Raw genomic sequence first — 24,716 nt, forward strand, 5'->3', positions numbered from 1 at the left:
AAAACTCATTAAAATGTTCCAGTTGAAAATTTTTTCAACAGAAAATTCTTAAGTTTTTTAATGGCATAATAGAAGCATTATACATGACATACTGATTTTTGGCAACAGCAATCATGTAATAAATGCAGATACTTCCAAATGTTCATTTTAAATCATTTTCTTTGTAAAAACTTTCTATTGAAAAACAGTAACTTCTTTCATTGTTATAACTGTCCCCTTTATTTTATATGGGCAAGCTCAGAATGATTAATTTTTGAAAATACCAGGTAAATATTCCTCAGGAACCTATCATAAAAAAAGAATGGCAAATTAAACATGATTGCCTTTTTGTAAAGGAAAAATGCATAACATCCTTAAATTTTATAACTTTATGAAGTGCTTTGCTATGAGATAACCAATGAATGTGTAATAAGATTTATGATTATTCTCATCTCATTTCAAAGTATTATAAAGACTACTGTATTTCAAAGATTACGTTTTTATAATATTAACGATATTGAAGACCTTTTACATTTTTGTCTTAATTTGCTGCAGTAACTTGCTTATGAGTGAATTGGATAGGTGGTGTTCTGTAGCTTTATTCTGGAATCTTCATTTCGTTCAGACTCCATAGTGCTTCCATTTACACAGATTTCCATAAAACCCTATTTTGATTAAAAAGTTACTTATTATTGAGAATGTATCTTCTCTGGCACACCTTTCCCTTCCTGTCTGTTTGAAAAAACTTTTAACCACCTAAGAAGATGTCAACACTTAAGATAGTAATGCAAGGCCTTCCTCTTACATAATAATGTAGCACAAATGTTCAATATGGCAGGAGAAGAAATTAAGTTTATTATGGATTAAGGTAGCTAGTAGAAGCTTCTTGGGGAAAGTGGGATTGTGTAAAGATAGGATTTAGATACGTTCATGGAAGTTGTAGGAGAATGACATGAGAAATGGCATAGGTAAGAAAAGACAAGGTGAATTTTGGGAGATGTGGAAGAGACCAGGCTGAAGAAAAGAATTCATGATGTGCAATAGGTGAATGAGTAGGCAGGTAAGTCCAGAAGTCCTTAAATTTGAGATTAAAGTGGTAAGACTTTCATCCTATGATAAACTGCTGACGGATCCAGACCAATTATGTAGAATGGCCAGAACACTGATCCATAGCTTCACAGACACATGTTGTAGGTGCCTTCTCTAAAATGGCAACCAGTTCAGGGAAAAGAATCTTCCTTTTGGGGTAAAATATTAAGAAATGTATTCTGAAAGAAGTGAGGGAGTTGTATTTTCGCTCTACCTTTGGCCAAGACACAAAGTTGAATGGAAGTAATTAAGGGGATTATATTTAGCACAGTGTAATGTGGGTATCAATAATAGTAGACTGATGACTTAATAAAGGATTAAGTTGATATAGAGGCACAATTTATTATTTAAGTAAATATTCTAGAAAAATACAATATGTATGGCTGGGTACGGTGGCTCACACCTGTAATCCCAGCACTTTGGGAAACCGAGGTGGGCAGATCACCTGAGGTGAGGAGTTCGATACCAGCCTGGCCAGCATGGGGAAACCCTGTCTCTACTAATAATACAAAAATTAGCTAGGCATGGTGGTGGTCGCCTGTAATCTCAGCTACTCGGGAGGGTGAGGCAGGAGAAACACTTGAACCTGGGAGGCTGAGGTTGCAGTGAGCCAAGGTCGCACCATTGCACTCCTGCCTGGGCGACAGAGTGAGGCTCTGAGTCTCAAAAAAAAAAAAAAAAAAAAAAAAGAAAGAAAAATACAATGTGTATATATACCCTAGGAGAGAATAAGTTGTGCATTCTACAGTAATTTAAGTGCTTCCTTATTCACTTCGAGGTGTTAAATTGAATATCATCCAAAAAAGCCACTATTCTATTTAAGGAACGAGGAGCCAAAAAATACTTGTAAGCTTATTGTTCTTTCTTCCTTTGTCTTTTTAAATAGACCAAAATGAAATCTTTATTTCATCTGTTTCCTATCCTGAGCTGTTTTCCATAAGAGTGGTCTCCAAAATATGGTATTTTTGACCCACGAAGTGTACATACACAAAAACCCCATTTATAATTAATTTTTATCTTAGAAAAATGAATGGAAGCTAGTTTACTAATTTTTAACAAAGATCGGCAAGAGTCAAATATATAATTCATAATGTAATCATTTATGGGAGTAGACACTAAATGTGGGAGGTGTAATATTAAAAGTGTCCCAAAGTTGCCTGTGGGTGGGAGTTGTTAAATATTCAAATTATCAGGGCTTTCCCCTAGAAATTCTGATTCAGTAGGTCTAAATTAGGTCCTAGGAATCTGTTTTTTAAAAAGAGCTCTAAGTGTTTCTTATTTTCAGCCAACTTCAGGAAGTTGGAAATACATCTTGACTTAGTCCTAAGTCCAGTTCTAAGTCCCATAGTACTGACTGATGCCTCACCTGTCCTTAGACAACTAGAAAGATGGATTGTCCCAGGACCGAGCAGCAGAACTAAGCTAACCAATGACTCAGGGACTAGTGTCCAACTTACCTTATTTCTCATGCTTTGATTGGACCAAAAGCTAGTTTAGAGTAGTTGAATTTTCAGGGCAGTCATCTGTATGTCTAGAGTAATTTGGGAGCTTGCTACCTTGCTTACCTTGGGAGGTTTCAGTTGATCATTGTTTTTACCCATGAAGCTGTTCCCAAGAATCATTACAGTGTTCCATGTATGTTAAATTCATGGCTGGTCAATACCTTTATATTTATCCCATATTTAATGAATGCTTTAACATGCTGACATGTGGAAATGCAGAAATTTCATGCCAAGGAAATTAGATGCCCTAAAATAAAATATTTATTCAAACTGTTAAAATACTAGAAGAAATAATAGCTAATGTCTTTTGAGCGCTTACTAGGTGCTAGGCACTGTTCCAAGCACTTTCTAGTACTGTATATTATTACTTCATCCTCACAACAATCCTATGAAGTAGGTGTTTTAGTATCCATTTTACAGAGGAATTGACTGATAGAGCAGAGAGGTTAAGTAACTTGCCCATTGTTGGTAGGATTTTTGTTTGCTTGATTGCTTAATTTGGGACCAACCTTAAATAACTTAGAAGATATTTATTTTCATAATGTTTGACTATTTATAAGTGATGTTTTGACTGGACTGAATGATCATTTTAAAACTTGGTTTCTTCTACTACTTTCTTCTCTCATAAAACAAGTAAAACCTCTTTTGTATATTTTAACCAGGAATGCAACGTGGCATATATACATCACTTTACAATCTCAGCAAATTATGAAAGAATATGACAGTTTAATAAAAGCAAAGTGTTTGTAGCCACTTTGAATATGTAGCCTTGATTCATCTAATAAGTAACATTTCTGAAAATATGTTTTTTAAATTCTGAAGCTTTGCTTTATAACTGCTACTACGTTTTTAATATCTGAGAGATTTTGTGAGCACAGAATTAAATTCTGGCAATTGCTTGTGTTTTGATTGATGTACAATACTCAGTTTTTTTTTCAACATTGCCAGTTTCTACATCTAGTTTTTTCTTAACGCTTTAAGCTCTATTTATGCATTTTTGAAAATAATACTTTTACTAGATATTCAGTTAATCTTTTTAAATTGTCAAATTCGATTCTCTGAACCATTTTAAAAAACAATACCTTGGCCGGACACGGTGGCTCACGCCTGTAATCCCAGCACTTTGGGAGGCCAAGGCAGGCAGATCATGAGGTCAAGAGATTGAGACTATCCTGGCTAACACGGTGAAACTCTGTCTCTACTAAAAATACAAAAAATTAGCTGGGCATGGTGACACGCGCCTGTAGTCCCAGCTACTTGGGAGGCTGAGGCAGGAGAATCGCTTGAACCTGGGAGGCAGAGGTTTCAGTGAGCCAAGATCGTGCCACTGCACTCCAGCCTGGGCATCAAAGTTGAGACTCCATCTCAAAAAAAAAAAACCAAAAAAAAACCAACAATATCTAATAAAGTATGTAATGAATCAAAAAGCATAATCAAACTATACAGATCTTATAAATCTAGATCTAATAAATGAGATTTATATATTCAGTAAACTAAGATTCATTGCTTACAAACTTGTTACAAATTTCATGTTATAATGACAAGTCCAAGCAGATTCTCTGAAAAACATTTCAAATATCTTTTTTTAAAAACCTAGAAAATGTATGGACAAATTCACAACTATTGCCCAACTTAACAATACATCTTTATCTTAAATCTAAAGCAAAGTAGAGGTTGGATTTACTTATTTATAGATTTATTTCTTTAACCTGTCATTTATTAAATCCCAGAACTGCAAATCTAATTATCCAACAAAGGGAAACAGAATCTCCATCTTCCAGCCTTCTACCACAATTTAGATTATATATTTGGGATCAGGACAGGAGACTTTTGTCTACCTGCCAGCCAGAGAGAGACTTTACATTTAGCAGACACCCCACGCCCCCTGCCCTACCACGCTCTCTTTTTCTTGTCAGGCTCTTGCCTGCCATTGTTAAGAGAAATTTTATGAACCTTTATATAAATTTAACTGAACATTTAAGTTTCAGTTTTTTGCAACCTGGTTCTTTTCCTAGAAATGATGTGTCCTTTAGGTTACACGTCATCCCTATTTGGGATTTTCTAAGTCCAATTATACAGATACTGCTGTATAACCTTTGGCATTAAAGCCTATTTGTGTTCATGGGGTTTTGACACCCTACTTAGGTTACAATAGTAACCCTTTCTCTTTTATAATTTAATAGCTGCCTCACTGGCCATCAGTCATTTTATTGACAATGATGATCAAGGTTAGTTTTTAACCCCTTTAAATTCACAGAGCCAAAATGATTTTTCTCTCCTAGGAATGCCAGAATCACCTCCGCAGATATGGAAATGTGAATCTGGAACTGGTGACTCGAATCATTAGAGATGGTGGCCCATGGGAAGATCCAGTGTTGCAAGCTGTCCTTAAAGCTCAGCCAGCATCTCAGGAGATAGGTACTTCAGGAGATTCAAAATCAAACCAACATTTGTGAGAAGCAAATACACTTTCATTTACTAACTAGAGCAGTAATAGTAATTTTTCTTCATTTTATAATACTGAATAATGGGAGTGATGTATTTTCACATGAAAAGTGTTTGTTTTTCTAACCTGGCCCAAAGTGACTTCTGACACCCGGATCGGTACATTTATTTCTCATAATGGAAATTCTCAGTGGTAACACATCTACTAGATGTTATTTATTTACAGAGAGTGTATTTTTGTCACTTCAGTTATATTATTAAAATTTGTTTAAGTAGAAACATTTTTTTTTTTTTTTTTTTAAGAAACAAAAAGTCTGCTTTTCATGAAAGCACATGGAATCTCACTTCCCTTACACAGGAAACTTAATGAGGGCTGGAACTCTGAATTTTTGTCACTACTACTGCATATCCTATAGCTAGCCCAGTGCTTGGTACAGAGTAGATGCTTAATATAAGTATTTGTTGATTGAATGAATGACCACATGATGAATGTGTGAGTGAATAAGTGACTAACTGAATGAATAAATTTGAATTCTAGAGCAGTATTTCCCAAACTTCATGCATTAGAAGTTTTGTCTTATACCCTTACTACCTGCATATTTCTTTGATATCACCTCCTGTCCAATCTGATTTAACAGCGGTCCTTTGTAGGCCAAAATTTCCTCTCAAGGCAGGAGGCTTTGTCAACTGCTGTTAATTCTTTTTTAAAATGTTCCCCATATCATTCCTGAACCCCAGAACATTTTGGATCACCAAAACTGTAGAATGTAAGCTCAGTAACAGTAAATAAGCACTAAAGTGTAGAAAACATTTAAAAGTGTGGAGAGAGCCAATGGAGTTTAGTTATGAGACAGCCAAGGGGAAAAAAACAAGACCTCCCAACCCTGGAACCAGTTAGACCTTGGTTTTGTGAAAAAGACATTTCATACCACAAATTTTGTTGAGCAGGTTATTTCTGTTAGTCACAGGCTAAGGAGTTAGGGTGGGTTGTGAATGCAGTTAAGTGGAGGAGGAGCTGTGAAGGGATGGGAGGTGGGACAAGACTAGGAGGATAGGGCTAAGGTATATGTGACAGTGTTATGAAGAACCCAAAGGGTAAAAAGGACACTGGTGTTTGATGTGTGGATCTTGGAAAGGGAGTTAAAAAAAAAAACTAAAAGGGAGAGAGTTGTTGCTGAGGAGGAAGAGTTGGATTACTGAAGAAGTATGAAGAGTCAAATATAGGGAAGGCAAGGGTGACAGACTGGAGGAAATTATGAGGAGACTGCATGTGCCCAGAGGGGAAGAAGCTAGACAAAGACAGAGTTTCAAGAGAAGTGAGGACAGGGGAGAAGAAAGTTTGAGCTTTTAAGGGATAGATTTAGGCTTCACTCGTAGGATCTAGAATAAACCTGTTGTTGGTTCGTCTGAGGGCTGATGGCCTTTTAGGCTGGGAATTAAATTAAAAGAATAAATACTCCTTTGATACCTATACTAGCATACCTCACACTTTGGGAAAAGCTGCTCTAGAGCCTCATTGATATGGATGACTTTTCTCTAGTTGGTGATCATTAGGGGAAAGACCAGAGTGAAGTTATCTTTGCATTAACTATACAAATCAGTGTTTGCATATCATATATTGTAAACAGAATTGCAAGACAAATTTTTAAGTCAAAATAAAACATTTGTAAGCACTTTAGAAGCTACTGATTAAATATAAGTAATTAAAATACTTCTGGATTCAAAATCATAAAAATACGGGTTCCAGTTCCTGCTCTGCCACTTAATTATTTGTCCTTGGGCAAGTCATTTGACCTCTCTGAGACTCAGTTTTGCAATCTATAAAGCTAGTATCATAATACCCATCATAAGGTTGTTGTTAGGTCTAAATAAATTTATGTAGCTAATGGTGTTTATATATTTAAAAATTGTGTAAAGTATTAATTAGTAATTATCCTTAGTAATACATAAATGTATATTAATAAGCAGTCCTATTTGGCGCTACTTTTGGATTAATTTTATCTTTAAATAAAATATATTTTTCTTGTGATTCAACTTTTTCATTAATTCAGATTACATCTCTATAATTAATGTGAACTAACATGGTTTTAATGTGACAGATTAGGATTCAGCCTTTTAATCTTAAAGAAAATATGGAGCAGTAAGAAGATAAAGTATGTAATCTTAGACTAAAAAGACATAGACCCATGTTACTTGGAACATATTTTAACATATTAATGAACTGAAAGAAGAAAAATTTTTTTTTTTTTAAATTTTGTTTCTGTTATTTACTTTTTAGACTGAGAAGAAATCAACAAATATTTCTTGAGCACTGTTTTGGTGTCACTCTTATTTTCCTTTTTCCAACCATATAACTGAATATTTTCACAAATAAACTCCTACTAAGGAAAATGCTATTTAAGTAGTTAAATCTAATTAGAAACCATATTTTAGTGGTAAAGTTTCAAAGAACAAAGTTTGAGAGAATCTTTTCTTGAGAGTAATAGAGTCTGTTTTCTTTTTAATATAGTGAACAAATATTTAAGTTCTGAAAATCCACTGTTCTTTGAACTACGTGCCAGATACCTAATTGCTTGTGAACGCATACCCGAAGCAATGGCTCTTATTAAATCTTGTATAAATCACCCAGAAATCAGTAAAGACTTATACTTCCATCAAGCACTCTTCACATGTCTGTTTATGTCACCTGTAGAAGATCAGCTATTCCGGGAGGTATTGTTTGAGACTATTTTTGCCTATTACCATTTTAACCCTACCAAAAAAAAACCAAAAAAAAAAAGTAGCCCACTGTTGTTGTTAAATTCCTTTTACAGTAATGCCAAAGATTTAAGGATTACATTATCTGGATGTGTTTTCTTTTGGCACCATAACTTAAGGTCATGTTGAATTAGTCAAAATCTGATATTAACAAATGATGAAATCAATAAAATATACTCATTAATAAGTATTATTCACATTGCACTTTTGATGTGATGGAGAAGAGGTCAAATAAAAGTCAACAAGCTCACAGCTTGCCAGGAGTAAAAAAAAAAAAAAAACCCAAGAAGCATTATGATCTTGCCTTTAAAATAAAGTACTAGAGGTAAAATGCTCATGTTTATTTTGTTTCTTAAGGTGAAGGAATTAATCTTTTCCTAATATGGATCATATGTACCTATAGGTTGTGGACATTAATGAGATTAAAAGTAGTCATTGTAAAATGTAGGTGCTGTACAGTGAAACTATGAAACCATGAAAATATTTCTGTACAAGTCATCATTGTCTTTGTAGAAGAAAACTAGAAATCTAAGCAATTTCTCTTGAATGTTTAAACATTTATTGCAACTAGCTTCTTAGATATTTTTAATTATATGAACTGATTTCTCTTTTCGTCTTACAGCATTTATTGAAAACTGATTGTAAGAGTGGAATTGATATCATCTGTAATGCTGAAAAAGAAGGCAAAACTATGTTAGCCTTGCAACTCTGTGAATCCTTTCTTATTCCACAGCTCCAGAATGGGGATATGTACTGTATCTGGTAAGTGTTTGTAAATAAAGAAATTGAAATGGTAAGATGGTCAACAGAAAGGAAATTGCAGTTTGAACTTTGTTTTTTACATTGTGTGAAAATGTCAAGCTACTTTTAAAAAAAAATTGATTGTGCAAGGAACAATAGTAGATTCTAAGAACTAGAGACTTTAAAAAGAAATGATAATGTGCCACTAAACTGATAGTGTAAATGTTTAAGGGATGTGCTATAATGAAACAGTGGTTTGAAATTAAATTTTAATTTGGAGTCTGAGTTTTTAAAACATTTAAAAGTTGCTAGTAGAATATATGAAGCAGCAGGTTTACCTAGCAATCGTGTAATTTAAAATGTAATATGAGTGTTTTTAGGTAGCTAAAATAAAAACACTCTTCAGGGGCTATTAAGAATTTCTGTTTCCTCAGCTCCAGTACACCCATATACACACGTACACACACAAAACTCTTACCACTTTGCTGTTTCATTAATTCTTAACAGAAAACTAGGTTTTATTTGCTAAACATAATCTGAAATGATCATGGGCTATAAACATTTTTTTAAATTCTCAATTAAAACAATAGCTTGAAGGCATATAGCTGCAAATCATAATACTTCAATATTCTTGGTTATTTTTTGTTTTTGTTTTTGTTTTTTGGAGACAGGGTTTCACTGTGTCTCTCAGGCTAGAATACAGTGGTGCGATCACGGCTCACTGCAGCCTCAACTTCCTGGGCTCAAGTGATTTTCCCGCCTCAGCCTCCTCAGTAGCTGGGACTATAGATGTGTGCAACCATGCCCAGCTAATTTTTTTTTTTTTTGTAGAGATGGGGATTCACTGTTTTGCCCAGGCTGGTTTGGAACTCCTTGGGCTCAAGTAAATCTGCCCTCCTCAGCCTCCCAAAGTGCTGGGATTATAGGCATGAGCCACTGTGCCTGGCCCTATTCTTGTTTTATAGATTAAAATCTTCAAACTCAGAGATAAGAGTTAAATAGCTAGTTAGCAGGAGACCTGGATCTGGAAACAGGTAAATTTGTTTTCTAGGGGTTACAGTATACCTTTAGTTAGATTATGCTAATTTTTATTTAAAATTATACCATGTAAATTGGAATTTCAAATAGAGAAAGGGATTAGGAGGTAGTGGTAAGACATACACACACCTTTATATACAGTTATGCAGCACTTAATGATGGGGATATATTCTAAGTAATATGTCAATAGGCAGTTTCCTTGTGTGAATATTGTAGAGATACAAACCTAGATGGTATATCCTACTGCACATCTGGGCTATATGATGTAGCCTGTTGCTCCTAGGCTACAAACTTGTATGGCAGTGTTACTGTACTGAATGCTGTAGGCAATTATAACACAATGGTAAGCATTTGTCTATGCAGACATATCTAAATATAGAAAAAGTACAGTAAAAATGATATTATAATCTCGTGTGACCACTGTTGTATACGCAGTCTGCTGTTCACTGAAATGTTGTTACACTGCATATAACTGTAGTTTTTGAAGTATTATCATTTTTTGATATGTGGTTATTTGGAAACTGAAAATAGTCATGACAGTTATAATAGATCTTTTCCTATGGGAATAGAAATGTTCTCTGCCCTGAGCTATATCACACTATTTAAACAGGGTATCTTTAGTTCTTTCATTGTAATATACTCATAAATAAACCAGAAACAAGTATACACACACACACACACACACAAAAAAAAACCCAGAAAAACACATTTTATTTTCTTATTCTCTTGGTAACCCATTTCTACTCTTCAGGGAAGGACCTAAATATTATAATGCCTGTCTTCCGGCTCCTGGCCACAGAAACCTTCTAAGAATAGAGGCTCAGTGTCTCCAGCTGCCTAACTAAAAAGGAGTCTTTAGCCTTCTTTTTGTCCCTTCCTTCTAAATAGCGTGGGTTCTGATGGCCTACTCTCTTATTTCTTCTACCTCTTTTCTATATTTCTGAATGTTAAGGTCCCTTTTCTTCCTATTAAAAGTTAATTTTTACTGTAATTTGATGAGCAGGATTTTTTTTCAGTCTCCAAAGTCTGCTGTCCGTTTCATCCTGGCCTAGCCTATGAGTCAGCTTGTCATTTATCTCCCCTCTGTGTGAATAGAACCAAATCCACAGTTTTGCTGTATCCCAAACCAATGGGGCAAGTTGCTAAGCCCCTTTCTCCTTCACAATCATTAATAATAATAATAGCTGCAAATGTTTGCTGAGTGCTTCCTATATTCTTTGCTTTATATATGCACATGTCATTTAACCCAACAAGCTTATGGAAATAATACTGTGTTCAAGCCATTCAATATTGTGTTCAAGCCATTCAGCTAGTAAGTAGTGAAGCCAGGATTCAAACTTAGGCAGTCTTCCAGCCTCTGCTATATTAAAATAAAATAAATGCGTCAAGTTTGAAAAAAAAAATTCTGTATTGTAAGTGTGACTGACGTCATTATATAGGCTTTTTTCAGAAAGTAGATGACTTAATGGTAATATTAGTAGTTAATAGGGTCTTTTATTAGCTAGTTACCTGGGAAATGCGTTTGTACACTGAATGAGTGCTGTGTTTTCTAATGCACACATTGAATAAAGGAAAACGTGTATAAGCTTCATTAAACCTGCCCTTTTGGTCTTCTAAAAGAAGACTGTCGATGGTTTTCAGGATTTTTTTGTTGTTGGTTTTTGTTTTCCTTCAGAATCCACTGTACAACTAAAACCTCAGATTCCATGTTTTAAATCCAATCAAAATGGAGCTTCATAACACTATCCTAAGATTTCTGCTTTGCCTGCTTTAAAGCAAAAATCCATAGTGGTAGTCTTCTCTTGGCAAACTTATTAGGATATTGCAGTGTACCTATTACAGGCTTTCAACATTTAGGGGAATTATATGCCAGACATTTCACCTAGGTGTTTCAATTATCTCTCTTAATTCTTTTAATAAAGATGCTGAATAGGAATAATCCCAACCTTTATGTGTAAGAAAACTGTATATAAAATAGATAACAGTCATACAGCTAGTAAGAAATGGAGTTGGAATTTGTACTAGTTAGTTTGCAAGTGATAGCATCTGTGCCTAAATAGGAAAACATTTAGGGTGCAGTATGAGCTACATGAAAGCTACATGGAAGGCCACAGGTAGTTCTCAAAGATAACTGCTACCAGGGACACTGATACTGCTAATGTTTTTCAAAATCTGTTTCTTTTCTGTCATTTGGCTTCAGCCTCTCTTGCTGTAGACCAGCAGGAACATCAACAAACCCCAAGCTTAATAGTTTAGAGTTGAGAACATTCCAGAGATTCTGACTAGCCTGACTGGGATCACTTTCCCACCCCTGAATTAATATCTGAAGGGGAATGCAGAGGAGGGTCACATAGGAGACATGGCCACTGGTTTTCTACCTTTGTGTTTTAGGGCTTTTCCTAGAAAAGCATGGCTCATTGAACTGGGTGTGCCACTCCAATCAGTGTATAATGCTGTATTGAGATTTAGGTCTCTCTTATTTCCAATTCCATGTTCTTGCCACTGCATCCACTAAACAATGTGTCATTGTGTATACTTACAATATATTAATGGTTGGGGAAATAGGTAGGATCGATAAAATATAACAAGGAAGCATATGATAGGCATGAAATCAGTAAGAGGGATCTTTTCTGAAGTGTAGGTATCACTTTAGTTTGGGGTATTCATGAAGGCTTTCCTGAAGAGATACTTGATAGGGCCTTTGAAAGATAAGCTCATCTTAGGAATGAAGTACTTTCCAAATACAGCAGTCAGCATAAACAAAAGTGAGAATAAATGAAACAGTTTAGCTGAGAGTTAGGAGTTCCTGAGATTCAAATCCTGAAACTCCTAACTCTACAACCCACATTTCTATTGCTGTTAACTTTATAGCATAAGCACTAAATGAAATATGATCAGGGAGGCTGAAAACAGATCAGGTTAGAAACCACTGTAGAAATACATGTGTAAAATTAAAGGGCCTAAAAGGGTAACATTGAGAAAGAATGACAAAGCTGAGAGCAAAAGTATACTTGAAATGTAAAGACACTGCAAGATAAACAGGTTAGAACCAGACCAGAATAGAGGAATGTTTAGTGTCACTGCCTGATCTAGGAAAAGATTATCAGTTTTGCAGGAATATGATTAGTTCTGAGTGGGTTCAGGTGATGGAAAGCAATATCAATTGAAACACCCAGGCATGAAAACTGGAAAGCAGTAAAAGCTAGAGATGTGGTAGGAAGGTATGAAACCTTGTGAGAGTTCTAAAAGAGTGTGAGTTAAAAAAAAAAAAGGTGGGGGGTAGTGGACTGAAACTTAATAAATAGCTAGTATGAAATGGAATTGGAATTTTGGTTTTACTTCTCATATGTTGCTTGCTGTCATTTTCTGTTTTTGTCTGAGTACACTATGTGCACCCTCATGATGGTAATCAAGCTGTCCTTAGATTTAATACCTGTATGTGCTGAGTTCAAAGTATACGCTCATCACTTTTAAAAAATACTTTCATTAATTATTTTAATACTTTTAGATTATGATGCTTTGTACACTTTTATGACATGTTTTAAAGAATTCTAATTTGCTAAAATGTGACATCCAAATATATCAGCTCTATCATATGATTTGCCTTTGCCTAAAAACCCACCGCTCCTAGCCTTGTGCATCAAATAACAGTGGCCATATTTGAGAAAAGAATCTACCTATGAAATAGTTCAAATGGTCCATAACCTGTCTGTTTTAAAAGTACGATATCTGAAACATACTATTTCAGAATCAATACTATACTTACAGTTTTAATTGTTAGTACTTTTGATATCTTAATAAATTGAAAATGAAAAGTATGAACCATTTCTTTATAGAGAGTCTACAACATTGGTTTCTAAATTTACAAGTAAAATATTAATTAAAGGCCAAAGTTTATTATTTTTAAGTAATATCAGTATTGGCACATTAGGATTAGAATTTCTGTTTTGATCTGATACTAGAGACATCTTAGGTATGCCAACATATTGTTGGAATTCATTCCTTACTACTGTACATTTGTGATTTCTGATATTTCTTCCTCTCCCAACTTGTTTTAGTCTCATATAGGTAGAAGTAGTAGTTTGGGGGTGAACGTAATACATATTTACACTCATATACATCCCAGCCAGGGCACTATAGAATCAGGGAAAGATAGCTAATGTCTGTATTTGAATAAACTGTATTTTGGATAATTCTCTTTTTTTCTCATTTACAGGGAGTTGATTTTCATATGGAGTAAACTACAGCTTAAATCTAATCCTTCAAAACAAGTTTTTGTAGATCAATGCTACCAGCTTTTAAGAACAGCAACTAATGTGAGAGTCATATTTCCTTTCATGAAAATCATCAAAGATGAGGTAAATAGGATATATTTGTCCCTTAAATTTAAAATTGAGTGACAGTTCACTGAAACTTGAATCTCTTTTGATAAAATTTATTTGATTTTAAAACTGAAGGAAAGGAGGATTTTAAGGCCACATTCTCCATACATTACATTCTCCTCTGCCCTAACTCCAAACTCTCAACATGGGAGGCTGATTTATTGTTACTTAAAATTTAACATGGAAGCAGTTGCTTCCATTACAACCTTTTTTCTTATAATTAAATATTTGTTACTTTCAATATTATCCTAAATCCCATTTATAGAATCTTAACTAATTTGCAAATAAACTTGGTGTATCTATCGATAATACCACTTCACTGTCACAGAGAAACTTAGTTCCGGTTTTAGGTCTGCTGTTTACGTGTAAGGGAACAATGAATTCTGAGGTGTTTTTGAAACTTAAGGACAGAGTTTTTAAATTGTTTATTTGAAGTAATTGTAAAAATGTGTTACCTCTTTCTAAAAATAGTCCTGAGTCAAGTTTTTCTTGGGCCACTTGCAAGTGAGTACAATAATCCTACATGAGTCTTACATAGACATGAAAGTGGATCCTGCAGATCTTTAGTTTTCCCCCCAAAATATCAATAGGACTTCGAGTATAAAGATTAAAGCCACTTTACATTTTAGGTAGCACCATTAAACTGAATCTCTATGTTGGTTACTTTTAAATATATAAGGAGGCGTCTATTAAATAATACATTTTAATTTTTTTATGTATTTTTGCATTTATTACATTCATTATCACATCACTCATTAGATGTATGATCATGTAGTGATCATATTCCCATGATAATTTTGCTAACTGCATTTATGGTATGCTTATTAAATAGTGAAATATCATTCAAATGCATTCTCAAAGTAAACTCCTTCCAGCAAAAGAGGAAAACTATGTTACAGAACACGTCTTAACATTTGATGTGCATCAGAATCACCTGTAAAACTTAATTTTAAACAATAAAGATGTATCCATATTTTTGTACATATGAATCTTATTGGTACCAAAAATTGAGATATATTATTATAGAAAGTTTACAGTGTAAGCGAGGTTTTGCCAGTCATCACAGAGCTTTCTTATTTTCATATGTGGGGTAAACCTGTGAATATATTATAAAAGGAAAATTCAAAGATGAAATAAGTATTAAAAATATGATGCTTAATAGTTTATACTCTACTAAAAAGACTTTTATTTGTTGGAATAAATCATTCAATTGCCTCAGTACTGTGAAGAGTCATAAATACTGTGTGAGTTTAGGAGACATAGATGGCATATCTAAAAAGGGTTCACAGAGGAAATAATTTCAGCTGAGTTTTCAATGACATGAGGGTAGTACTAACATTTGTAGAGAATTTTATAGTTTACAGAACACTTTTTCCTCATTTTATTATTTGTTTTTCACAACCATCTGGTGACATTAAAGGGTAGCAGAGAAATACGGGGAAGTGGGTGGGGGATGAGACTAATGGCAGAGACTGTGTGTGGTAGGAGGAGTGGTTGTCGGAGATACTTAAAGGGATCTGAATGCAACAATTCACTCATTTCATTGAAAAAATTGAAAATTCATAAATATCCTGGAACCATCAAAAGATTTCAGGTAAGGAAGCAGCCTGTTCTCTTTTTGGATGATCTTAACATTTTTAAACTTGAGCATCTGTATACATCATAATTTTATGAGCCAAGATAGAGGATGTAGGCTGGGCGCGATGGCTTACACCAGTAATCCTAGTACTTTGGGATGCTGAGGTGGGCAGATCACTTGAGGCCAGAAGTTCGAGACCAGTCTGGCCAACATGGTGAAACCCCATCTCTACTAAAAATACAAAAATTAGCCAAGTATGGTGGCTCACGCCTGTAGTCCCAGCTACTGGGGAGGCTGAGGCAGGAGAATTGCTTGAACCCGGGAGGCAGAGGTTGCAGTGAGCTGAGATCGTGCCATTCGACTCCAGCCTGGGTGACAGTGCGAGACTCTGTCTCAGAAAAAAAAGGATGTAGATAGAAGTATGGAGAAAGAAAACGAATTCTGTTTTGAATGAATGGATTTTGATTTGCTGTATCTGAAAAATCTAGGTAGTAAAATCTAATTATAATTGACATTTAGAAATCAGTAGTTGGAATTCAGAAAGGATTCCAAGTTGTAAATGATGGATTTATAGGAGCAAACTAAGTAAATGGAATAGGTCTGATTTTCACTCATTCTGCAAACATTTATTCAGAGGTTACTATGTACCAACTTTTATGCTAACCATAGGGAGACATAAAAAATGAGACACTGTCACCTGTAATTTAGGAATTCACAGTTGGGAGGTGAGGACATACACACACACAGATATTTATAAAACAAAATTGAAATGTTTTTTAAACATAAGTTATTGTTGGTGGAAAGAATGGGGAATTTTAACTGTACCTCAGGGCAGAGACCAGGATAAGTGGGGAGAAAAACCTTCAAATTAGAACTGATTCTCAAAGAATGAATAGGAGGATCAGTAGGAATTTACTAGCTGGATAAAGTGAAAATTGGATGTGCCAAGTTAAAGTCTGCCTGTGGGAACTGTAAGTAGTTCTTCAGGGTTACACAGCATGTAAAGGACTAAGAAAACGTGAGGCTGGCAAGGTAGTATTCCTCCCTGTAATCTATACTATACCATATGTAGGCAGTATGATATATATACATATATATGATGTCAAAGACATTATTATGGTATCTCCTCCAATCAAAATAAGCCTTTAGATTATTCCAAACCACTAGAGACACTATTATAACTAAGATGGGTCGACAATAGATTCCCAAGTAAAAGCTGATGCAATTATCCTTGAGTCATCAGTGAATGTTTCAAAGCTTGAGTACTATTCAGATAACTTCCAGGGGGCTCATTATTCTGAGGCTTATATACCTTATTAGATTTGGAAAGATTATAACTGCCTTCTTTATGTGTGCCACATTTCCCCCCTTATTTGGATAAATAACATTACTTAATAAGCAAAATAAGTAATATTTTTTCATATAGCACTATAATAAAAGTTCCCATAAGCAGTTTTTTTAAGCCTAGTTTATTTCTTGATGTGGAAAATTGATAAATCTGTTAAAATACACATAATTTTGACCTTTCTCTCAAAGAATATGAGATTTGTACCTAAAATAATAAATGGGGGTCCAGAATTGTAAGAAATCTTAAACACCATAAGTTTATGAATCACCATAAGTCCATTTTGTATTATGGATAGTGGGGCTTGTCAAATGTGAAAATTAAATAAATTAGAAGCTAAAATGCTATCTATTCCAGATTATTTTCAAGTTTAAGAAAAAGAGAAAGGTATATATTTAAAAGAGTTAAACAAGGCTACTAAATATGGAAAATTGCACATTGGAATACTATGTTTATTCAGCTTTCATTTTAAGAGTTGTGTTTTTTAAAGATAGACTAGTATAACCTTTTTTTTGGAAAAAACAGTATTTAGCACTAATATTTTTCTTTTTACAGGTTGAAGAAGAAGGCTTGCAAATTTGTGTTGAAATATGTGGTTGTGCTCTACAACTCGACCTTCATGATGATCCCAAAACTAAATGTCTAATTTATAAAACAATTGCACATTTTTTGCCAAATGATTTGGAGATCCTCAGGATTTGTGCACTCTCAATATTTTTTCTGGAGCGCTCCTTAGAAGCGTATCGAACTGTTGAAGAGCTTTACAAACGTCCAGATGAAGAATATAATGAAGGCACAAGTAGTGTTCAAAATCGTGTTCGTTTTGAATTGCTTCCAATTTTGAAAAAGGGATTGTTTTTTGACCCTGAATTTTGGAACTTCGTAATGATTAAGAAAAACTGTGTAGCATTATTGAGTGATAAATCAGCAGTTAGATTTCTAAATGAAAGCACACTGGAAAATAATGCAGGTAATCTAAAAAGGACGGAGGAACAGCAAGGTTTGGATGAAGGGTTTGACTCTCTTACAGATCAGAGCACTGGAGAGACTGATCCTGATGATGTATCTGGAGTGCAGCCTAAAGGTCATATTAATACGAAGAAAAATCTTACAGCTCTTAATACTTCCAAAGTAGATCACAATGTCCCAAGGCATCGTTGTATGTTATGTAACAAGGAATTTTTAGGTGGTCACATTGTAAGGCATGCCCAGGCTCATCAGAAAAAAGGCAGTTTTGCATGTGTAATATGTGGTAGGAAATTTAGAAACAGAGGACTTATGCAGAAGCATTTGAAGAATCATGTTAAGAAGATACAGAGACAGCAAATTGCTGCAGCTCAACAGGATGATCAGGAAGTCACTGCTTTGGAAGAAATAAATTGTTCTAGTTCTTCCATTTCATTTGAAAATGGGAATTCTGATAGTAAGGATTTGGAAGTGGAGACACTTACTGCTTCTAGTGAAGGAAACAAAGAAGTCATCCCTGAGCATGTGGCTGAATTCATTGAAATTCCCATAAGTGTACCAGAAGATGTTATTGAAAATGTTATTGAAAATGGCAGTCCTAATAATTCTTTAAATAATGTCTTCAAGCCTTTAACTGAATGTGGGGATGATTATGAGGAGGAAGAGGATGAAGAAGGTGATTATGAAGAAGATGATTATGACCTGAATCAAGAAACTTCAGTAATTCATAAAATCAATGGAACTGTGTGCCATCCAAAAGACATATATGCCACAGATCAAGAAGGAAACTTTAAGTGTCCTGCTCTTGGCTGTGTCCGGATATTTAAAAGAATTGGGTTTCTAAATAAACATGCAATGACCGTACATCCAACTGATTTAAATGTGCGACAAACAGTAATGAAGTGGAGCAAAGGAAAATGCAAATTTTGTCAAAGGCAATTTGAAGATTCTCAACATTTTATAGACCACCTTAATAGACATAGCTATCCAAATGTGTATTTTTGTTTGCATTTTAATTGCAACGAGTCGTTTAAGCTGCCGTTCCAGCTTGCCCAGCACACAAAAAGTCACAGGATATTTCAGGCTCAGTGTAGTTTTCCAGAATGCCATGAGCTTTTTGAAGATCTTCCTCTGCTATATGAACATGAAGCTCAACACTATTTAAGTAAAACACCAGAGTCATCTGCACAACCAAGTGAAACAATTCTTTGGGATGTTCAGACAGACTCAAATCCTAATCAGGAAAAAGACTCATCTAGTAATGAGAAACAAACTATTAGTCTGCCAGTTTCTACTAGCAAATCAAGGAAAGAGTCTACAGAACCAAAGACATGTATAGAAAGTATGGAAAAGAAAACAGACAGTTTAGTTCAGAATGGAAACGAACGTTCTGATGACACTGTTTCAAATATAAGCTTGATAGACCAAAAGATGCCTGACATAGAGCCAAATTCTGAAAATAATTGTAGTAGTAGTGATATAGTCAATGGACACAGTGAAATAGAGCAAACACCTTTAGTTTCATCAGATCCTGCTTTGAAAATTGATACAAACAGAATCAGGACAGAAAATGGTTCCATTTTACCCAGTGTTGTACCACAAGAACACAACACCTTGCCAGTATCTCAGGCACCTTCCAAACCAAATCTGACAAGTGAATATACTTCATATGGCTTAATTTTAACAAAACCATACGTCAGACCATTGCCTCCCAGTTACCTTGATGAACGGTATCTTAGTATGCCAAAACGCAGAAAATTTCTGACTGATAGAGTAGATGCCTGTTCTGATCAAGATAACGTGTATAAAAAATCAGTGAAAAGATTAAGATGTGGCAAATGCCTGACCACCTACTGTAATGCAGAAGCACTTGAGGCTCATGTTGCACAAAAGAAATGTCAGACACTCTTTGGATTTGATTCAGATGATGAAAGTAAGTCTTCTGTCTTCTTAGTAGAGGTATCTGTAGAAAGAGAAAATGGCATAAATAAAACTATTATAGATCTTTGAGATTTAAAAAATTGATATTTGTGTAGCACAGATAGTGAAGCATTACTCCATACATTATTTCCTTTAATACATACAACCACTATGAGGTGATACTAATATTCCTGTTTTATAGATCAAGCAACTGAAATTCACAAGTAATTTGCATAGGGCTTTGCCTATGAACTTGTGCAAGGCAGAACCTGAACACAGGTTTTTCATATTTTTTGATTATACTTCTTCCATTGTATCAAAGGTTATTCTTCATTCCAAGTTTCATATAATAAAAGTTGTAATTTTGATGGGAATTATTTTTCATATGCATTCCAGAATATAAATCAAGTGAATCTGTGTCTCTGTTACAAAAATAGAAGTAGAAAAAGAACAGAAAATAATTGAGAAACAAAATCAGAAAAAGAGCTTGTCTGTCTACTAATATCAATATCCTTTAAAATGACAGGGTATAAATTAAACAGGAATCTGACTTGGAATTCCGGTCGAATGTCAATAAAACTTGAATTAACAGATGTGTTCTGTTTTACAGGTGCCTGATGAAAATGTTTCAGAAAGATCTGTCAATCAAGCAGTAGTGTGAAAAAAGCACTATAAGAAAATGCATCATCAGTTTGCTATTTCCCTGATGGCCTTAATTTTAGAGTGGTCTCGGATTACTAAAGATAAAGACAAAGCACATTTTCTAGAATGAACTCACAGAGATGTGCTGGCTTAGACTCCAAAAGGGTTATTATAAAACTCCCAAAGTACCAGTTTTCCAGAAAACCACATTTTACAGTTTATGATGATTAATAGCAGCAGCATGTTCAGTTTCGCTTATATGAGAAAGATGTTTAGGCAACTAGTCAGACAACCAGCTATGGCCTTACAGAAAGGGAAAAGTTAACCCATTATTAAAAAGTGTGTGTGGGGAGGGGGGCTGGTTTACAATAATAAACCATTTAAAGTATTTTATTCTACAAATGGGGTTTGTTTTCTTGTCATGCATAATCAGACTATGTCCCCTCCCTTCTGGTTAAACATGGTTTAAGGAACCGCTGCTGTTTGGTTTGTGATATGATTTAGAAACTTATACATTAACTTACCACAGTGCTACCAATTAAAGATTGTAACTGGTTTCCAGATGATTAATTAGGTCAAAGTTCAATGAATGGCACGCCAGCATTGAAAATTAAAAAACAAAACAAAAAAAACCACAGTGCTTTGCTAATAAGCTCTTGATAGAACCTCCCACTAACTACTTTTGTGGTACAAATTAGTTACATTTAAAGGGCAGCAGTGTCAATAAAATAGAAAAAAAACCGATCAGTAACTCTGGGGAGAGATGAAAGGAATCTAAGACTTTACAGGCTTTGTAGTTGAAGGAAAACACTGAATTGCAAATTATTCAATGTGAATAATGGTAAAAGCACACTGGGATATTTCTGTTTGTGTATATGTTGGGACATTGCTTGATGATTCATAGTAAGGTCCTTTAGACATTAATGTGAGTTATCTAAGTACAGTCCTATTAAAATAACTGGCTCAAAAAATCAGCTAAGAATCAGGTTGAGAAATCATTCATTTTATTCTATTTAGAAGAGGTAATTCCAAAATAAGCCATACTATTCCTGTTTTTTTAATTCATTAGTGATGATTGGTCTGAATAGTAATTTTTATATGTAAAAGGAAGTATTTACACAAAACATTTGCACAAGAACACAGTAAGAGATACATTCAAGCATTGTTTTCCTTAGTGATGTTATTTTCCTAAGAAGATTTTAACTTAATAAAGTGTTAAAACAATAAATATTTTTAAAAATACCCTCTCAGATGTTTTCCATTTGTCCATTATTGAAAGGAAGATGCTTAAAGACTTCCTTTTACCTAATAGTGTGTAAATCTAAAACAGGGATAAAAATAACAAAAAGGCAAAGTGTTTCAAAACAGATCTCCTAATGTCCCAATGTCAAATATTCCAGTTATTCTAAATAATAAAATCTTTGTTCAAGGCAGGTAATCTCATCAGACCCTATTAGAGCTTCTTGAATGAGGCTATTACGGAAGTGGGGAATTTCTTCCAGGTAGCATCCATATTTTATTAAATTAGGATTTCCAGATCATGATAGATCAGATGATTTTCTTTTAATTTCCTGGTTTTATTGGTTTATCATCAGCATTCACTACTATGCAATGATGGTCATAAGTCCATTCCAAATTTATATTTGTTTCTGTTATGTAGCCTACATTAGGCTGTGGAATTTACATTTAGGTAACTAAACACAGCTCATAATTAAAATCTTTTCTTTAAGGTCAGCTAAAAAAAATGTTTTCTGTATTTCTTGATACTAAAAATGTAATGATTTTTATTTTAGTTCATTCTAAAAGTATGTCTTGTAATAAAAAGTCTGTTTGGAAACTGGTTCATTTGGACAGTGAAGTCTTTTGAAATATTTCTGCTTTGTACATTTTCCAGAAGTTTAATATTTTATCACATTTTCCACAAGTTGTAACAATTGATATAAATCCATGCCCACAAAGTATTCCATTTTTATTACTTTTACTGTTCATGCCAAGATGTTTCAAATATATTCCATTTGTAATCTGTCTTTAACTTGAGGTTTATTTCTACTTTTGTGTTGCTAAAATTATTTCCGAAAGACTGAGATCAAACTGGTTTATATATAACTAAATCAAGGAATGTTTTATAAAATTCTATTTGACCACACTGTCTTAACCTCGGTTTATATACTTCTCAAATAGCTATTGAAAGAATGTGTTCATTTTATTACGTCTGTCTTTTAAAACATAAACCTACATCATTTTGCTTTTATAGGGTGCATAAACTTCCAACAGTTCTAATTTGAGCGCTTCAGAAGAAAAGGAAGCTTGCTTCTTATTCCTCAGATTCTTCTTTTTTTCTGTTTTGAGGATGTATTCATCCTACATGGACCAAGTTTCAAATCTTTGTTTTTAAATAAAAATTTCCTTCAAAAAATTAAATGTTAAATTTCTGCTGTGTGTCAGTAAGGTGAAGAAAATAGCAAATCTGAATTTTTGCTGCTCAGATATTATGGAGGAGGTAAAAAGGGGAATCTCCGTGGACAAGGACACTGGTACTTTGGGCTTTAGCCATATTCATTTTTTTGAAACCACCAATAATATAATACTTAAATAATTTATATCATTGAACTTGTGATTCTTTTCAAATCACACTGAAGGTTCAGCCGTACTCCTTTCATGTTTGGTTTAATACTGTTGTATGGATGAAAAACCTAAAAGGGATGATAGTGTTTATTTTTTAATTTATTTGGTACTGTAAAACACCTTTTCAGAATGAGTAAATGCTGCATATGCATTTTGGAGTTGTTAATATGTGAAAGATATTACAGATTCAGCAAGAAAGGAAATTTGTGCTTCCTTGTTGAATGTTAAATTATTTTACTTTGCATTTTATAAGAGTACAAATTAAAACTGAGCCATTGAACTGCAATAAATCAACAATAGTGTCTCATTTCAAGAAATTTTTTGTACTGTACATAGATTTGTTCAATAAAACGTCCTTGTTGGTAATCAAGTGTTCAATTTTATGTAGTACATTGCTTTCAAAAGGAATTAGACTTATATAAGGTATATATTATGAAAATGTCTATTATGTCTCATAAAGGAATGGCATATTTCAGTTAGTATATTACCATATTTGGATTGAGTGATTTTTTTAAACAATATAGAAAATAGAAGTATCTAAAATTTTACACAAAATAGGCATTTTTGGACATTTTAACGAATGCCTATATGGAGGAATAAAAGTTGATAGAATTCTGTTTTTACTAAAGTCACTTCAGGTAAGTGGGTTCAGTGTGATATAGTACGTTCTGCAAACTTAGTAGGTGTCGGAACTCTCCGAAGGCAAGAAAGTAGATAAATTTGTCTACACTGGTAATTCTTCAAAAATGAAGAACTTCTGGTGGAACTTAAAAAAACAAAGACTGAAATCATTTTGAAATATTACAATATAAATGATGATGAAAATTACTTCCTAGGAAAGAATTTCACTGGGGAAATGAAGTCAGTAAGCTGTAACCCAAAATGATGTCCTTGAGCATGAAGGCTCCTACTTTTTTGGTTCACTAACAAAGGAAAACCCTCCAAACTATTTGCTATAACTTGCAATTGGAAAAAATGGGGCTTTAAGTAGGAAAAAAACTTTTTTGATGTGATGAGACCACACTGCAAATAGATAAATGGGATAAAATGATTTGTGCATGTTACAAGCATTATGCCTTGAAACACTATGAGTGTTATTGAAACATTCTAGAGCTGAGATCTAAAATGATAGTCTGATTTATGGTCATATGATCTTAGACTCAATATATTCCATATTCAAAATAATGAATGTAGTGAGGTATTTGGACAAAGTTATTGGGGTTTAGATAACTTTTCATTTTCCTTTTCTGAAATTTGAAGAATTCTGGGAAGCAACTACTACTAAATAGGCTTCCAAGATAACCAAATTAAGCTGATTTTCATAGCATAATATCTGTACTGATATCAAGAATCAATTGATAAAACAGGGACATGTTTTAACTACATCAAGATTTGAAATAGAGTCAATCCACTAATACTTGGAATAAAAATTGTAAATGATAGAAAGTTTCATGCCTTATTGATGGGTACTGCACGTTGGGGGGAAGAAATGGCTTGTTTATATGTGCTGCCTCTAATTGTCACAACTCAAGGGTAAATATGAACACTGCTCTTTAGACACCAAAGCTCAGAAAGGTTAACCTGATTAAAATCACACAGCTAATAAATGCAGAGGGTGACTGAAAAATCAGATGTGTCCTAAAACCATGTTTCCATTGTGCCACACACTTTTCCCTACAAATGTAGACCATGAGTGGATCTAATAA

General features: G+C 34.1%; 1 protein-coding gene across 10 annotated transcripts in view; it reads left to right on the forward strand.

Moving 5' to 3' along the window:
* The window catches only part of ZNF654 (zinc finger protein 654), an 85,460-nt gene extending 62,080 nt beyond the window's left edge, over window positions 1-23,380 (forward strand). For 3 of the 10 annotated variants that reach the window (XM_004035925.5, XM_055382963.2, XM_063703941.1), the window contains 6 exons: window positions 4,853-4,988; window positions 7,525-7,727; window positions 8,395-8,534; window positions 13,768-13,909; window positions 17,413-19,756; window positions 20,354-23,380. In XM_004035925.5, coding sequence (XP_004035973.2) covers window positions 4,853-4,988; window positions 7,525-7,727; window positions 8,395-8,534; window positions 13,768-13,909; window positions 17,413-19,756; window positions 20,354-20,361 — 2,973 coding nt within the window. In that variant the 3' untranslated portion in view covers window positions 20,362-23,380. Of the gene's footprint in view, window positions 1-4,852; window positions 5,023-7,524; window positions 7,728-8,394; window positions 8,535-13,767; window positions 13,910-17,412 lie in introns of those variants that run through there. The other 7 variants (XM_031009117.3, XM_063703943.1, XM_031009115.3 and 4 more) reach the window with 6 other exon arrangements.
* The last annotated feature ends 1,336 nt before the right edge of the window (window positions 23,381-24,716 follow it).

The sequence above is a fragment of the Gorilla gorilla genome, chromosome 2, assembly GCF_029281585.2.
Source record: "Gorilla gorilla gorilla isolate KB3781 chromosome 2, NHGRI_mGorGor1-v2.1_pri, whole genome shotgun sequence".
Lineage (NCBI taxonomy): Eukaryota > Metazoa > Chordata > Mammalia > Primates > Hominidae > Gorilla > Gorilla gorilla.